Source organism: Symphodus melops, assembly GCF_947650265.1.
Source record: "Symphodus melops genome assembly, chromosome: 3".
Taxonomy (NCBI): Eukaryota; Metazoa; Chordata; class Actinopteri; order Labriformes; family Labridae; genus Symphodus; species Symphodus melops.
Genome location: NC_136693.1, coordinates 4,639,973 through 4,655,450, shown reverse-complemented (window position 1 = coordinate 4,655,450; position 15,478 = coordinate 4,639,973). Strand labels below are relative to the sequence as shown.

General features: G+C 37.9%; 1 protein-coding gene across 2 annotated transcripts in view; it reads right to left on the bottom strand.

Moving 5' to 3' along the window:
- The window catches only part of luzp2 (leucine zipper protein 2), a 158,287-nt gene that overhangs the window by 53,512 nt on the left and 89,297 nt on the right, over positions 1 to 15,478 (bottom strand). For both annotated transcript variants that reach the window (XM_079340255.1, XM_079340254.1), the window contains exon 5: positions 10,615 to 10,677. In XM_079340255.1, coding sequence (XP_079196381.1) covers positions 10,615 to 10,677 — 63 coding nt within the window. The remainder of the gene's footprint in view (positions 1 to 10,614; positions 10,678 to 15,478) is intronic.

The following is a 15,478-nucleotide window of genomic DNA, read 5'->3' as shown; positions in this document are numbered from 1 at the left end:
TTTGACAGTACATCTCAGCAAGCATTCAGTTGGTTATTTGGAATGAAAAAGATCGCTTGACATTGAGGTTAAAGATAGATGAACATTTAAGGCATGGGTTTAGGTTTTATTTAAGAATTAATTCAACAGCATTTGGTCTTCACTCTATTGCACTCTAAGGTGGAGAGGGCATGTTTTAAATTGAAATATTAGTCATCAGTTTGACACAATTGTCTGCTAGTTTTGCACTCGGAAAAATGTGCAATTTTTAAAAAATACATACTGTATATAGAAATCAAGTATACCCTTTGTAAATATCTCTCTCTGAATTATCACTGTCTGCAATGAGTGAGAAGCACGAGTCTCGCATGCAGGAGCTATGTTCACGTCATGGACGGGACGGCCGGCCTTGCATATTAAAGCTGTTTTAGCCAGAGAAAAATAACATAATCACTGCTTATTTTAATGTCACTTAAATGTCTCACAGTCATTTCGTATCAGTTACATGCAAATTAAACTATGAGCTACCTAACAACAAAACCGTGATAGTAAGTCTTGAAAATATAATTTAACATTGTAGGGACAAAGTCAGCCAAAGTTAGCCTACTGCTAACCACAATAAAATCATAAATGGGGTATATTTAAAAATGTCAGAAAGTGTTGCAAGCAGCCCCGAGGCTGCAGCTTTCTTTCTTTAGGCTGATTCAGTTAGCTTTAGTGAGGAGCTGCTAACTGGCTACCAGTGGTAAGAGTTCTTTATTCACTCACAGCAGTACACACATAAAAACACCCTTTTCACAACAGCTATAACTTAACCTGAGTTTAACTGGACACCCTCTACTGACTTTAACTTAAAGAATGGAAATCATACCCTTCCATGTGTCTGCAGTACATCCTCTCATGAGGGGTTGGACAACCTATTTATCCAGAAATACATTGTTGGACTTCTGTGATACAATTATTGAATCACTGGTGAATCGATATTTCAATTAGAAATAAAATGAGGCACTGCAAACAGATCTACCCAGTGTGACTCAATGTGTCACAACTTGATAACTTCTCACAGTGGTGCTCATGACAGGAATGACCGTAACTTGAACAGGAATTAACTGGCCAAGGAAGAAGCTGATGGTGTGACAAAAGTGGAAGAAGAAGAAGGCAGTGGGATATTGTGAGACAGCGATCAAAACAAGGATTTTTATATGGCTAAAACAGGATTAAGCCTGTGATACCAACCCCTACTTCTTACATTCTGCCAAATCAAACAATCCCACTGCCCTGCCTAAACGATGAAAACTTGGCTGACTTTTTGTGAAATAACTTTGGATCGACTCTTGAGGCGCAGCCTTAAACATTTCTAACTTATATTGATAAGAGAAAGTAGAACTGCATGTATCTGCAGTTTTTGCTGCCTTGATATGTATGGAAGAGCTGTACAAAAAGGGAATAAGAGCATCTTTCATCTCAGAAATCTGTATCCATGGGCTTTGGGATAACTCAGGCTTTGGTAGTTTATGTTCTATCTTAGCTGCCTTGGACAGATGGAGTTTGTTCCCATCTGATTGTTACATACAAAGCTGTACAGAAAATTAATTGCAAAGCTAGAAACATCCCAGGAGTTTTAAATAAAGGAATGTTTTGGAGCTGCTAAATTTGGAAGATATTTTGAACCTAACAATTCATTATAAATGAAGCATCCCCTCAGCTGTACAATTCAGTGCAGCAATAGATGAGACTTGTTTCTGCAGAAACTGTATTGTTAGGAAATGGTTTATAGTTTCAAATTAATTGGACAATCCAAGGCTATGAGAACAATGTATGGGAATTCTGAAATTGGGAAAAATTACCTGTAAATAAAATAATATTGCAGTATTGGCTGTGTGTCTCAAATGGTTTGTCTTTTTGTTTATTACAGCACATTGGCAGTGCTCAGAGAAAATGCAGATTGAATACAAGCCGCCCCTGCAGGGCTCCCAGAAGAAACACACCCTGTCGTGAGTGTGAGATACTCAAGCTGCACACTCTGCTTTCACGCTTACCTGCCACTCCAGATTTCCTTAAAGACAAGCGATGCAGGATTACTGTACTTCATGATTAGAATATTCTCTAAATAGGCTTTTTCCTCTCACAGACTCCTCTTAGATTAACTCACAGTGATGATGTTCATACTCTCTGCTCATGAAAGACCTTGTGTTTGTGCTCATGCAGGGATTTAATAGGGCCTCACTATATTTGGCAGTTCCCTCGCTTAGGGTTTTCAGTTCTAATTAAAACAACACATTACAACATTACTCACCCTGACGTCATCCCTTGCATAAGCTGCCCGGGATGATAATGAATTAACAAATAACAGAGCCAGAACACATTTCTAGCACAGCATCCTCTGCTACAGATTAACTTTGCCATTAATTGACTGGATTAAATAATTAGCCACTCGGACGTCATCCTCAACAAATCCTTGAAAGCATAAATTTAGTCATTTTTACAATGACATCCATTTTTACTTCACATGCTCTGGTTGCCAGGCTGCAGTTTTTTTTTGTTTTTGTTTTTTACCATTCCTACTCGAACTGGAACTAAGTGAGATTGCAGAATGATTGGCTACCAGTGATTAAGACCATACACAATCAAAAATTGTTTACTGTGATGAATAAGAAAAGTATAATTTTCCTGTCTGGTTTTGTACATTCTGATGTCATTTATAACTAATGACATCACCCCCTACTGACCATTACAAAGGCTGCAGGTTTAAAACACTTGGCTTCACCTTTAAACCAGAGGCTATGTCCACTTCTTGAATATAATTTATCAACATAACCCCTCCCCCTCATCTACTGGCCTATAATCTTTACAGCTCAAGAAAAGAGTCTTTCTTTTACTTACAACTCGGTCACTTAAAAGAACTGCAGGAGAAATCCAGGTTTTGTTTGTTAAAAGAGAAATCCCTCACCAAATGTTGGATAGTAAAGAAGACCTCTCAAAAAGTTGGTACTACAACACAGCTAGTTACAGAGCACTTATATGCAAATTAGATCGAGATGCATGCCATACACATGCAGCTAAAGATAAGATGTTTACTTTTAGGTGTTTATAAAACGATGTACTGAATTCCTCAGTGTGTGCTAAGCTAAAATTGTAATCATCTATAGGTTGGAGTGAGAGGGAGAAAGTTTATAAAAAAAGGACCTGTTATTCAGTAGATATCCAAGATAGATTTACCTTATTTTTGTTTCCTCCAGCAATGACTTTAGTACTGCTCTCATTCAGTGCTGTAGGAAAAAATGCAGTGCTTTCACATTTGGAACAAGCTCCCTGCTAACGCCATGAGGCAGATACTGACTCAGTATTTTAGCTTGTACTCAGGACTAATTTAATTAATGCAGCTCACAATAATGTGCAGTTCTATGATTGGCACAAAACCATTTTGTCTCATCTTTAACTGCTCAATAGAAAAAGATTAGAATTACAGATAGCAGCATATTTTAAAAGGAAGGTTCTGTTAGCTGATTGATAAAAAAAAAAAAGTGATATGAATTCATTCATGAGATTTTGACACTGATTGAAAAGAAGATACAGTTCCACAATCATTTAACCCACTAGGTAACCATGAGCCACATTCTGTCAAATGCTAAGCTGTCCCAAAAAAAAAAAAGTGCCTGTGTTTCTACTGTGAAAACATGACTTAAGGAGAAGCCGTTTAGGTTTCATCCTGATCTCAGAGGAAGGAGAATCAATGCTATATGTATAGAGTTTTTCGATCAGACTGTGTTTCAGAACTGGACATAATATGAAGTGGGCATGATGTTAGACATTATAAGAACATGACCACTGCTCAATGAAATAGTAAGGGAAACTCAAAAGACGTACATTAAAAAGAGAAACAAGTCTGGCACTGAACCAGTAATGTGCTTTGGTAATCAGAAACACAGTTTATCCATCTGTGAAACCAAACTGGGACATTTTCACACAGCCGGACTCCTCATTTCTTGAAGTTTGATTCCCATTCAAAGCTTGAGTTTCCTTATCATTGCTTTTTAATACTTTTTTTTGTGTATTGATTTCGGCACATAGTTTTCTACTTTATTATATCTTTACTTCCTGGTTCCTTGCTTCCAGATTTTTAAAGCAATCTGGAAAACACTGCTCTTATCTGGTTATAATCTCGAATGTTTGACAGCAATAACAGAATCATACTTTTCTTTTCTCTTGTGCTACTTCCACATTGTGTGCTATGTTTGCATATAACCATGGCAACCTAAGACACATGGATTTGTTGTACTGATTTTATTTGCATCTCAATGAGGTGCCCATACAATCCCAGTGTCTGGTGTTCAGTGAAGTGTCTGAAGGAACTGGATAGAGTGTTTCCGTTTGTTCTGCAAGCATACATATACTTGTATGTGGTGAAGAAATCTAAATCGTATTACCTGAACATTTTTATTGCTGTTATGCATGGGTCCACTGGTTTCGACTATTTATCAATTAATTAGTGCCAAGCTGTGTCATGCAAACTGGGGTTCAGTGGCATGCAATGCTGAGACCATCTAGCAGCCATAACAATTCCCAATACTTTGGTCCATACTGGGACTTGAACCAGCAACCATCTGGTTCCCTAACCAATACATACAGACTAAGTTACTGCTGCCACCGGATGTACCATGGATAGAGTAAAATAATAAAGTATCTAAAAATCAAGCAGCCTGTGTAAGAAATGTGTTAGAGTTAGTGGATTTTACATTGTCCATTCAGTTACTGCAACATTTAAGCAAGGGTAGGACGTAGACATTGATTTATTTCAAGGGGCTCAACATTCAACCATGACATAACATCAAAGTTAAGACTACTTCTGTCCATCAATGTCGCACATATAAAGTTAAAAAGGGAGAAAAGTTAACCATACACTGTTACTGCCAAACATTTTTCAGAGCTTTAGTTCGATGGCAATGACAGATTAGACCTTCTCTCTTGAAAAAAAACAAACAAAAAAAAACGCTGTCACTCTCACTGGATGCCAACTACACCATCACTCTTGTGTTACAAGTTGGGTTTGCTGTCTCTTCTATGTGAGCACAAACGACCAGGCTGTACATCACCTGTCGGTTCTCTGCAAAATGTGACATCACCTGCCATCACCTGTCTCTACCCATTTCACTTTTATATATCCATTTTTTTTGTGCCTGTTAACTTATACTCTTAATGCATGTCAGTGACCATATACGTGCAGGAGTCTTAGTTAAGGACCTCCTTGTGTTGAAGTCGTTTTTCAGAGATTGATGAGAAACAAAGGACATTTGTCCTTTGTTTCTTTGTTTTCAAGGCCTCCCAAGAAAGCTTAGCATTCTTTTCAAATGTATTATTTTTTAATTTGACTAAATGCGCCTGCATTTACAGTCATAAAGAGTCCCAGAGGGAGTGTATCATTGAGTTTAGTGCCTTCTACACACTTTAAGTACGCACCACATTTTGAAATCAGCACTTGCATTTCATCTGTGCATCTGTGTTTCATTACTCTTTGAAGAACTTCAAATAATAAAAAAGGAAAAAACCTGAACTGAAATGATGATCCTGATGCGATGATCAACCATCGTATCAGCAACTTTAAGGCAGTGATCTTAGGCAATGTATTTATTGAAGAAAGGAAAAAAAGTTTATAATTGAACAGACTAAGATTCTATTTACCTCAGTGGTTACATCTGCTTTGTCTTTTCTTTGGCCAACTCAAATACTATTGTTGTTTCCATTCTCTCCCTGCATCAGTTTGCTGTAACTTTTCCCAGCATGATTATCACGGAGAGATCCTGTCTGTTGCATGGTGTTTTCCTGACGTTTAAAAGGTGAAATGACATCAGGAAGACATGAAAGCTCATCTTTCTTACAGTTTTCAAACTGTAAGAAAAATGAGCATGAGCAGCGAGGAGCGGCGTGTGTGGAAACGATGTCTATTACAATGCTCTGTGAGAAACTGATGAATGCCAGCAGGATCTGAGTCTGTCTGTAAATCACTCTCCCTCAAAATACTCATAATCAGTCCTGAAAGCAAATCGTTGATGATGACTTCACAGTGATTTGTGGCCACAAAGAATCCCCGCTGACATCACATCACAACTCACAGCGATGGGCCGACATAAACACACATTTTAAACTGTAATCCCAGTGTAATCACAAGAGAAGGATGTTGGCCCCACAGATGTTTGTTTCATCGACACCAAGGGATAGAATGCAGATATAGCTAAGGACTCGTGAATGCGAATACAATACACACCATACAGCATGAATACCTTATTTTGAAGTTCATTTTGAAGGAGGAACAAGTTATTGAAGCACAACATGAAGTCAAATGAAGCAGCACTCAAACCTTCCTTTCATTAAGGCTTTGATCATACTGAGGAGGAACCAAAGACGTAGTCAGCTTTAATGTGTAGACAAAGGAAGATATATTATATATATTAGAAAAACCTCTCTGCACATGGCCGCCTAAAATATGATCGTTCTGTTGAATCATTCTTGCGCTGTTTGGTAGTTTATGTTACATGTTTACAGACGTTTGTGTTGCACTGTGTTCTCTTTGTTGAGCTATAGATAGATAGATACTTTATTGATCCCGAGGTAAATTCAAGTATGTGACATTCTCCTGTGTCCAAAGCAAATTTCTCCTCAGGGAGACAATAAAGCATCTAACTAAGTCATTAACTAACCTTTCTAACATGTCACCCGTTCATGTCATGCAACAGACTTAAATGATTAAATTTAAGATTGGTTGATGAAGATGTGCCTCGGGTGCCCTTGAGCAAGGCACCAAAACCCAAACTGCTCAGGCGTTTTCCATGTGCAGCCCCCTCACTCTGACGTCACTTAATTAGGGCATGTCCATAAAATCCTGTTTGTGTATGAGTGTGTCTCTATGTTTAGCGAGTTTAATAACAGAATGAAAAAAGCTGGATGTCACTTTAGGATTAATGAAGTATTTATTCTTCCTGTTCTTTCCCTGAGCTTAGAAAATTGGTAACTTGTGCTAATTAAGAATTGTAGAGTTTAGTCCACACTGCAATATAAACATCCTAATGTTAATGTTAACAACTGACTTCCATAACATGCAGCCTTTTGTTATCATGCCGCACAGTGCGGTGACCCACCCATTGTAGCTTTTAGGTCAAGTTTGGAGAACCTTTTCTTTCTCTGTGACACTCATTATTTTCATGCATGCTAACTGTGCTGTTTTTACTCTTGTACGGTGTTATTTCTCACTTCTTTGCACAGCACCATGACTCTACCACTGTGTATGAAACAACCATATAAATGAAACTACCTTCCTTTCCGTTCCTGCACACAAGAAGATTTCTAAAATGATCTCTGTTCCCCACACACACACCGGACTCATGACTCGCTGCATGTATCCAGGACTTAAATGTCAGCATGTCACAGATGTCTGGGAACCTCCCTCTCTGTTGACCGCAAATGACCTCTTCAATGTGTAATTATAGAGGCCCTCAAGCCTTAAGAGGCCTTTCCATGAGATATGTAGATTTGGAAGAGGAAAAAGGCAAAGCTCAAAATGTCAACTAAGTATAACACTCATGTGAGAGGGGAGAAGTGGGTCTATGAAAGGTGCCTTACGTTTGTGCTTCTGCTCTTTCCCTCCTCCTGCCTGGAGAGTAATCGCAGAAACTATCCTTGATGTTGCTCCAGTTGGCGTGCAAAGGCGTTTACATAGTTATTCTTCCAAAAATCTAGCTGTGTTATTTTAACTCCCTCCAATTACACTCTTGCTTACTCTAATTCAGGTCAAACCCATGGTAACACTATTTCCCTGCTCTTTGTTTTGGTGAGACGAGAGAGAACATTGAGGATTGACTTATGGTAATGAGCTTTTCACAACATAATTTCCTTACCTCCTTACCAGTGTCTTTGTACTTGTTCTATGTCAAGATCAAGATGTTTAAGAGTAAAGAAATCTGTAATTGTTCATTAAAAAGTCAAATCATGGCCTCCTTTATGGGTCATTTAGCCCGTTAAGCTGATCTTCCTAACATGTGCAGCCTCCTGCTGTGCTAACCACTTGACTGATTAAAGAAGAGTCTCCACATTTACCTCTGATTACTCCCTGCAGAGTCAAGCATGCAAGTACAAATTTAAACCTCACATTCACAGACATTCCTTTTCATTTAAGTGCGACCTTTTTAAAAGCTTGAATAAAAAATGTCTCAAGGCTCATCTACTTTAAATACATCTTTTATCTCACATCCTAATGGTGCTATGATTTGGCACTTTCATGATAGATTAGTATAGAAATGTGTACTTGTGTGTGTGCTTGTTTATTCATCGCTAAAATCTGATGGACAGTTCTACAGAGCGAAGACATTTATGATTTGATAAAGGTTCCATGCAGTATAACACCACAGTAAAAATCATGGTGCATATTTTTTTTCCCCACAACAAACCAACCAACCAATCAACCAACCAATTAAGCAATCAATCACCCTTCATTTTTATAGCGCCAATTCACAAAAAAAGTTATCCCAAGACACTTTACAAAAAGTGCCGGTAAAAGACCCTACACTCATTGTCACACTATCTACAAAGACCCAGAACATTAATCCATCAAAGCTACAATCACTCTGAAAAACTGCCTGTTGCTATTTTGTGTTTAGAACTCCATAAGCTGGTAACTATTGACTAATGGTGCACACGACACAATCTAGGACGCAGTTATACTAGCATTAGGATGACTTCATATTAAATGATATCAGTCTCCAGCTTTTATTCAACTTTGTCTGTCAATCTAGAATTTCGTCTTTGATAGAAAAAACTATTAGGTAAATGCTTCTATGAAGTAAGCCATTCTAAAATGATATTAAACAATCAAACCTGAAGAACAATATAAATCACAGAAAATATTAGGATTTAGAATCAGCTTTATGTGTGCTCAAACAAGCACTCTGACTCTCATTGACATAGCTCATATGTGCAAGCTTTAAAACTTAAAAAAATGAAATGTTATGAAGCAGTTATGAGCATCTTTGTGGCAGGAAAATAGAAAGAAATGGTAAGTTTGGATCACAACGTTGTGAGTGATGTGAAACAACTGTCACAGATGTTGCTAAAGAAAGCATGCAGTCTGGGAAGGTTGGGATGACTGCATGCTTAAATGTATGATATTACTGTCCAGAGCAGGTATGATTTAATTGTGTCAGTCAGACCTGTGTAGATTTTCTCAATCTTAAAACACAACAATAAAAGAAGAGAAGAGAAGATATTCACTTGATCGTTTTTAACCTACTGTATTGATTGTGATCTGCAGTGACGTGTAATGAATCAACACACAAAAACATTGATCAGTAAACTGATGTCTCTATATTTAGCTGAGTTTCTTTGTTATGTGTTAATCCTGCCTCCAGTGCAGAGTTGAGTTAAATGGATGTCAAGTTAATTTGGAACATCTGGCAAAAGTCTATTTCCCCACCGCAACAGAGATCATTTCAGCAAAATGTGACCGCTTTTTTTCTTCTGATCGTCTCACATAACATTGTCATGCTCTCATGAAGTCTGTCTGATTTGAAAATCGAAAAAGGTATCAAAGGAAAAACAATAAATAAGAATCACTTCGACTCCACTTTGACAACAAGGTGCAACCAAGTTCCTTTTCAGTTTAATTCAAAGCAAAAAGTAAATAACTTGAAAAGGGTTGAAAGAAGGTACAATTTGTAGGTGTTGTAGCATTTCTTGTGAGAATCAAGTCAGTCTGTCTGCCACGTTCAGCGACAGGCTCGGAATAAAGGCTCCACCTCAATGGAGTGGGCAGCACTACAGGTGTCCTTTTCATTTGGCCTGCAAAAGTTTCTGCTCCACAATTTTCGTTCTCCTTTTCTTCATGTTAGTATTTTGACAGACAGAGACAACAATGGAAGAATCCACTTTAAAAGTGCGAACACCTTTAAAGGCCGTTGTTGCCGATGTAGTTCCAGTATGCTGCTCTTAATGGGCCCGTGTTGTTTTGATGTTTGTTTTTTTAGTCTGTGTATTTCATTATTTTTTTCTGACTCCGACAGATAACAAGCCAAACTGTACATAATACAGTGTCACATATTTCAGTACATGTATAATGGTATTTCTTCAGCAGAACTTTTTTTTTTTTTCGCAGCTGTCAGCCCGCAGGAATCAGAAGAGAGGGAAAAACTTCCTTTTTAGGCAAACTATTCTGCACTGATGTTCAACAATCATGTGGGAATAAATCGATCACAGAAGAGAAAGAAGAAGAGGAAGAAGAGATCCATTTCTGAGTCAACAAAAGCCAAGACAGTCGTGATCACAATCACGATCAAAGGCACATTCCAGTGTTTGCAAAGTGCTCACTAAGATAGATTTATTCCTGCCTGTGTATGTCCGCCTCTGATTGAAAGCTACCCTCAGTTTCTGGAAATTTTCAGGCAGCTTTTGGCAAACATCAAAAATCATGAAAGGACATGTGAGATGTCATTGCAGGGGAAGTGGGTACCTGATCCTTAGATTGGAGTAAATTCCTTTATATGTGGCTATACGTACATTTGTCTCAAAGGTATTGAGAAAGGACTTATGGCCCGACGCGAAGTAATCTTTTTTTCCTCCACACAGGCTTCACATTAAACTTTGATGACTTACCTCTTGCTGTAAATCCTTGATGATTTTGGTCTTTTTCTCCATCTCCACTTTAAGAAATTTGATCTGGGGAAAAAAAGGACAAAAAGAAACAAGTTTAAAGGTAATCATACTAATTGCATAGCTTTATTCTGCATATTCTTCCTAATGGTAGATGACAAATGGACTTGATGTTACAGTGCTTTTCTGGTCTTTAGACAACTCAAATTGAATTTAAGCCGCACGTCACACCTGATGCTGCTGTATATGTGCAGTAAAGTGGGATTAAGTGGTTAAGATTCTTGCCCACAGATACACCGACATATGGCTGAAGGAGTTGGGGATCGAAGTTAAAACCTTCTGCTTGAGCAATGAACAGTTCTACCAACTAAGCCCCAGCCAGTGCTCCAAACATTTTGAACAAAGATTGAAAGATGTTCGGCAATTTGCTAAAAAAAAAAAAAAAAAAAAAAAAAAGGACCATCGAATAATGTTGTCAATAAACAAATAAAGAAAAAATAAGTCAGTATTTGGTATCATGTCCTCCAATATTATGAAGAAAAGAATGAAATTATTAAGATTTTTTTTTGTTACTGTCAACACAAATAGACGTTGCCTTTATCACTTTTAAAATACCATCCAAAGTCCCCAGTCCCCACTGCTTAATGTTTCAAGATTTTTTATTGTATTTCATAGCAGACCTCATACATAATGAATCCACTATTTACTCCTAAAAGATGTAGTATTTTTGAGAAGTATTAACCCTATCAGACAACAGGGCCGGCATTCATGGTAATGGAGAAACATGTCATTCAGTGAAACAGTGCAACTAACTGCACATGTACACATCGAGATTATTGGTTTCTGTCTCTACACTGAATTTGTTGGCAGTATTGAAAATATCACCAAACTCAGCCCATCTGTTAACATTCCACTCTGCAGTGCCACACGTTTAAGACATGCAGAAGCAAATGTTACCAGGAGCAAACTATGTTCCCTCACTTTTTGTTTTCCCCCACTTTCTAGCAAAGGGCCCAGAGGAGCTGTAAACTAGACCACTAAGATGACTCACCTCCCAAAGCAGAGCTTGATAATGTCAAAGTTATGTTTAGTCACTGCCCCCAAAACACACAGATTCACAGAATGAAAGAAAGAGCATCCTGCTGCAGCATTTTTGTTTTCTCATTAACCACAATGAACAAAAGAGGAAAATTAAAGCAGCCTTTTTTTGTATGAGAGGATATGTTTCTTTTATGAGTGTAATAAAGGCAGTGCAAGAAGGCAAAACCAGTGTTAGCATTGGATTTAGTGTCTTTAATTTAACCACCATGGGTGGTGTTGGTGTACAATCAATAGATATGAGTGTCCTATCATAAATCAACACTGTTCTTTATAAACATACAGATGCACACAGGCCCCTTGCTTTAATGAAGCCCAGATTGTCATTTTTAGCTGGCCATCCATCAGGACTTCACGCCTGTATATGTGGAGTCAGACAAAGTCAAATATGACAAGTGTTCAGAATTGTTCTATGTAAAAGTCTCTGATTGCAGCACATATGATCCTCTAAGGTTCTTATTCCTGCAACTTTAGTTTTCCACTGTGTGCCTGATTTAATAGACCATGCTTATCATGTCAGAGTGATATCTTAGTTTATCACAACCCTTATATCATGAGCTCAGCGTGTCTAACTGGTGCAGGTCTGTTGCTCAAGTTTAACATCGAGGCAGAGGTTCAAACACCAAGTGCAGATGGGAAACCTTGGCTGCCACAGGCTACAGTATAAAAGAATGAATTCTTCCCGTATGAGAGAAAGCTAGCTCAAGGTTTCTTCTTTTTTGTCATTCTGAAGGATGTTTTTTTGCAAGCCGTGTGTCCTTGAGAGAGGTCATGGAGATAGTAGGGTAACAAAGGGGAGAGATTCATGGGGCTGGTGACCTCGGAGCAGGTATGCACCCCAGGGAACTGAAAACTAAGCCTCACCGGTTGACTCACATACCCAAGCAGCATGATAACATCAGGTTTGATGTTGGTGCCTTCAGTCACTGCCACAGGCCCTGGCAATGCTTTAAAAAACATTCTGCTGCAGCATTTACGTTTTCAGTTGAAATGAGTCAACAGAGGGGCAAAATAGCTGCTTATATACATTTCCATCTCAGCGTGCTGATTGCTACTATTTTTGTTATTTAATGGATTTGAATGCTGCAGAAAGCTGCCAGCTCCTACAGCTTCTGCAATAATGGATTTTGAAATGTAAGAAGAGTTGCAGGATTGGGAAACAAAGCATTGCATGAAGTACTGATTCTGTGAAAGGGATAATTTTGCCTCATGTGGCCCTTAACATCTTTCATGCACAGTATGGGTATAATGGAAAAAAGAAACTTCTCACTTGTTTTGTGTGTCATCAATGCTCGCACAGCTTCAAAAACTCAAATCATAGCAGATGTATGAGTTACATTTCTAAATATGTTTATGTAAAGCCACATTCACCAGACTAATATATGTTATGGTATAAAAAGCAAAAAATATGCATGCAATGGTTGTTGGAAGTAGAGTTGGAATGAGGCTCGATACGTTTACCTGCTGAGTGTCCTGAGAAGAGAAGCCGGAATCTAAATGAGTTGGTTTATCTGATTTTAAGCATGTTTCAAAATATCTGCCGTAGATAAAAGCAAGCTCTGTTGCACTATCATCCTATATTATCTGTATTGAATATGTATCTAAAGCAAAGCCCTGAACTTAATGCTATTATATGCTACAATTATGTTCCTTCTCTGAGACAGACAACTTGTGTGTTACAAAACATGATTGAGTGTGAAACTGTGTCTCGCTCAGAATGAGCAATTATAAAGTCAAACACTAATGGTAAATATGGGTCCAATCGCTATTGACATATTTGAACTCATTTGTTTCTGCACATATAATCTGCTAAAAAAGAGAGACATGCCTTCAGCATCTTAATGCTGATTCTCTCTGGGGATTTCCCAAGCACAGATTTCCTTCTGAATGGTATGTGGACACGAGGAAAATGAAGCGGCTACAGTATTTCAATGGTATGCTAAACTTGTGTGGCATTTGCATGCTGCAGGGGTGTTCTTTTTAATCTTGTAACTCGGCAGGGTTGATAAATACCAATTAACAGAACATGAATGTCAAACGTAAACCATAAAAACATGCAACTGGGATTTGCTAAGGGTCTCTGGAAAATGGCGAAAATGTCACTTGAAATGTTGCCGTCCCATTTTATATTTCTGCCCTGCCGGTTTCTACGCTGGTTTATAGCGAACAGTACATCAGTGCATAAATTGAACATAAAGAAAAATGTGTCACTTTTCTGATGAGAAATGCAGCTGTAACTGTGTGAATATAAGTACACCAGGTCCAAGTGTGCCATAGAAAATAGAAATAATGAATATTACAACAGTTTTGAATGGCCTATTTAATGGAAAATAAGATGGGGGGGGGGGGGGGGGGGGGGTAAGAAGTGTTGCATGTAAGAATCATGGACTTTTATCGGCCAGGCTTTTCATTAGCATATATTGAAAATCCCAGCAGGATTCCAGGTCTGCTGTTACACTGTCAGTGCAGCCAAAAAGGCTTTATTCTCATATGTTGATAAGCAGTTTGGGCTCAGAACAAGCCACAGTTTATATGAATAGTATGAGGATACAAAGGCAGGACAAGACAGTGAGATAGAGCATATGCATAAAGACAACTGGTAATACAACATGGACCATCAACAACACACGTTCACATTAGTAGCAGCAAATGTAACAGCTGAGGTGAGGTGCTGGAGCTGAGTTTATTTAAGAGAACATCTATGGGCCACTGAAGAACTATAATCTACCTGCATAGCCACATTATCTCCTGACAGGTTAACTAAAGTAGTCTATTTCTTGGATTTATTTGTTTTTATTTGCCTTCTCTTCAGCTTCAACCAAAACAAACGTTTGTCTATCTGAGGATCAAGCAGAATAACAATCCATGACTCTATTATTGCAATACATTCCTTCAAGACAAATCCTGCGTGAGCAACAAGATCATTCTAATTTGTCAGTTCAATAAGGTTTTCACTCTATTATTATTACCCTCCTCATTAATCCATGCACAATGCTTTATGGGAGTACCTACATATTATTTTTGTTCAATCATTACGTATTATCATGTTCATCTCAGCATTTTTTGCACTACTCAAAACTGCACTGTTATCTTATCTAGCCTTTATTAGTTACTTAAGTTAATTAACTTAATCCACTTGGATGGTTGGCTCCTCATGCTCATAACAGAAGTCTAGCCAATCTTTTACTTAATCCCATTTGCCATAACGGTCAGAGTGAATATGTATTCATCAGTTGAGTAGGAAGGCAATTCCAACCAAACAACAACCTGGTAGAGTTCTAATTATGAGCAGGGTATCACCTGCAAACACAGTTAGTTTGTTGTCTATAACTGTTGACACATCATTACATCTGAAATGACTGGAGCAGAAATAATGAATTGATTAATGGATTTGTTTGACAAAACAGACAATTAATCAGCAAATATTTAGACAATCAGTCATCTTTTGTAATTTTTCATAAATTACATGTGCACAAAATTAAATATCTCCATGTACTCAATATCATTATTATTTCATATTACAGTAAATGGGGGAAAAAAACAGCTTTGGCTGTGGAAAAGGGAGCAAGGGTGATTGTTTATGTTTTTATTTTAATTTTTTATTGTTTAATTGAATTTGCAAGACAGTGTGTGAGATACCTGCTCGAATTTAATTAGAAGCAAAGTGCCAAGCGATTGGGGATCAGGAATAGATACAAATTCAAATACGTTAGATGGAGAGCCAGGGCTCGATTGAGGGATGAATAAGTGCTTAGCTTCTAACGCCTTT